The 1,094-nt window shown below is 47.0% G+C and overlaps 1 protein-coding gene across 1 annotated transcript; it reads right to left on the reverse strand.

The window, feature by feature from the left end:
- Window positions 1–638: 638 nt before the first annotated feature.
- Window positions 639–828, reverse strand: Pmar_PMAR023139 (hypothetical protein; the record flags this gene model as incomplete). The annotated part of the gene is made up of 1 exon (XM_002767945.1): window positions 639–828. A coding segment is annotated over one exon (190 nt), but the record flags the coding sequence as incomplete, so codon positions are not given.
- Between the last annotated feature and the right edge of the window lie 266 nt (window positions 829–1,094).

A 1,094-nucleotide genomic window follows, 5' to 3' on the forward strand; every position in this document is an offset into this window, starting at 1 on the left:
CCCCGTGGACGTTGGGCTCCGAAGCTAGTACTGTTTCGATTAGCATGCCTGAATGAAAGTAAGACAGCTACCTGTCTACCTACTGAAACACAACAGATTAACCTTTTAAACACGGTGAGTGTATGCTCATGATGATTTCTTCAGAATGTCTTCCGCGCTAGAGTTCCACGGAGGTTATTCTTATCTTCCTCATACTCTTTCCGTGTGACACACATGTACTCCACAAACGTACTCATTGATGCAATCATGGATCCACCGACCCACGCTGCGTACCTATCTCACATGCCAGAGCTCCCGCCAACCGTACGAATACAAGGATTATCCGATACAAATAAACAGACTCCTCCTGGTCGATTCTCGTGATGATATTTTCGCAAAAGAATACGTGCAAATTTGAAATAGACAAATCCAAGGACTATAGAGCACATATGGAGTAGACAACTAAGAGAAGCTTTTTGTGATACATCCTCGTGTAACAGACGTAGAGTATAGCCGAGATTCCTAACATGGACCGAAATGTCCAGTCCGTCGCAGTCAACAACACGTTCGACGGAGCAACTACAAACGTCCAACCAACGCGGCGCAGTGCTCTAGCTAGCACTAAGCCGATCAATGAATGGCTCGCTATACTTCATCACTTTCTCTGAGGATCCGCGTTCACTTTCACCGGCCCTGCTGAGCCTGATATTCCACCGCTATTCAGCTCATCCTCCAACCGAGAAGCTATCCCTGGTATCATGGAAGAACCACCAGAGACGTAAATGTTGCCGAGCATGTCAGTTCTGGAACATATCAATTGGAATACAGGACATGGGACCCCACACAGGCCTTGCCTTATTTCCGAGTCCACTATTTCGAGCGCAGATCGGCAGATATCAGTTATCGTACCATCGACCGTGTTGGTCACGACATCATTGTTCTCCTTTGTGACAATATTCCCAGAAGAGAATAGCCTGAGGTATTTCATCAGGCGCTACCAGAACATATCAAGGATCGGTATACACGTCAGGAGCATCCAGGCAACAATCTTCATCGATCTGAACGATGCTCCCATCTGGAAGTTCGAAATAGCCGTCCTTGCAGCTCGCAGTAGA

The sequence above is a fragment of the Perkinsus marinus genome (genome assembly GCF_000006405.1).
Source record: "Perkinsus marinus ATCC 50983 genomic scaffold scf_1104296969442, whole genome shotgun sequence".
Taxonomy (NCBI): Eukaryota; Perkinsozoa; order Perkinsida; family Perkinsidae; genus Perkinsus; species Perkinsus marinus.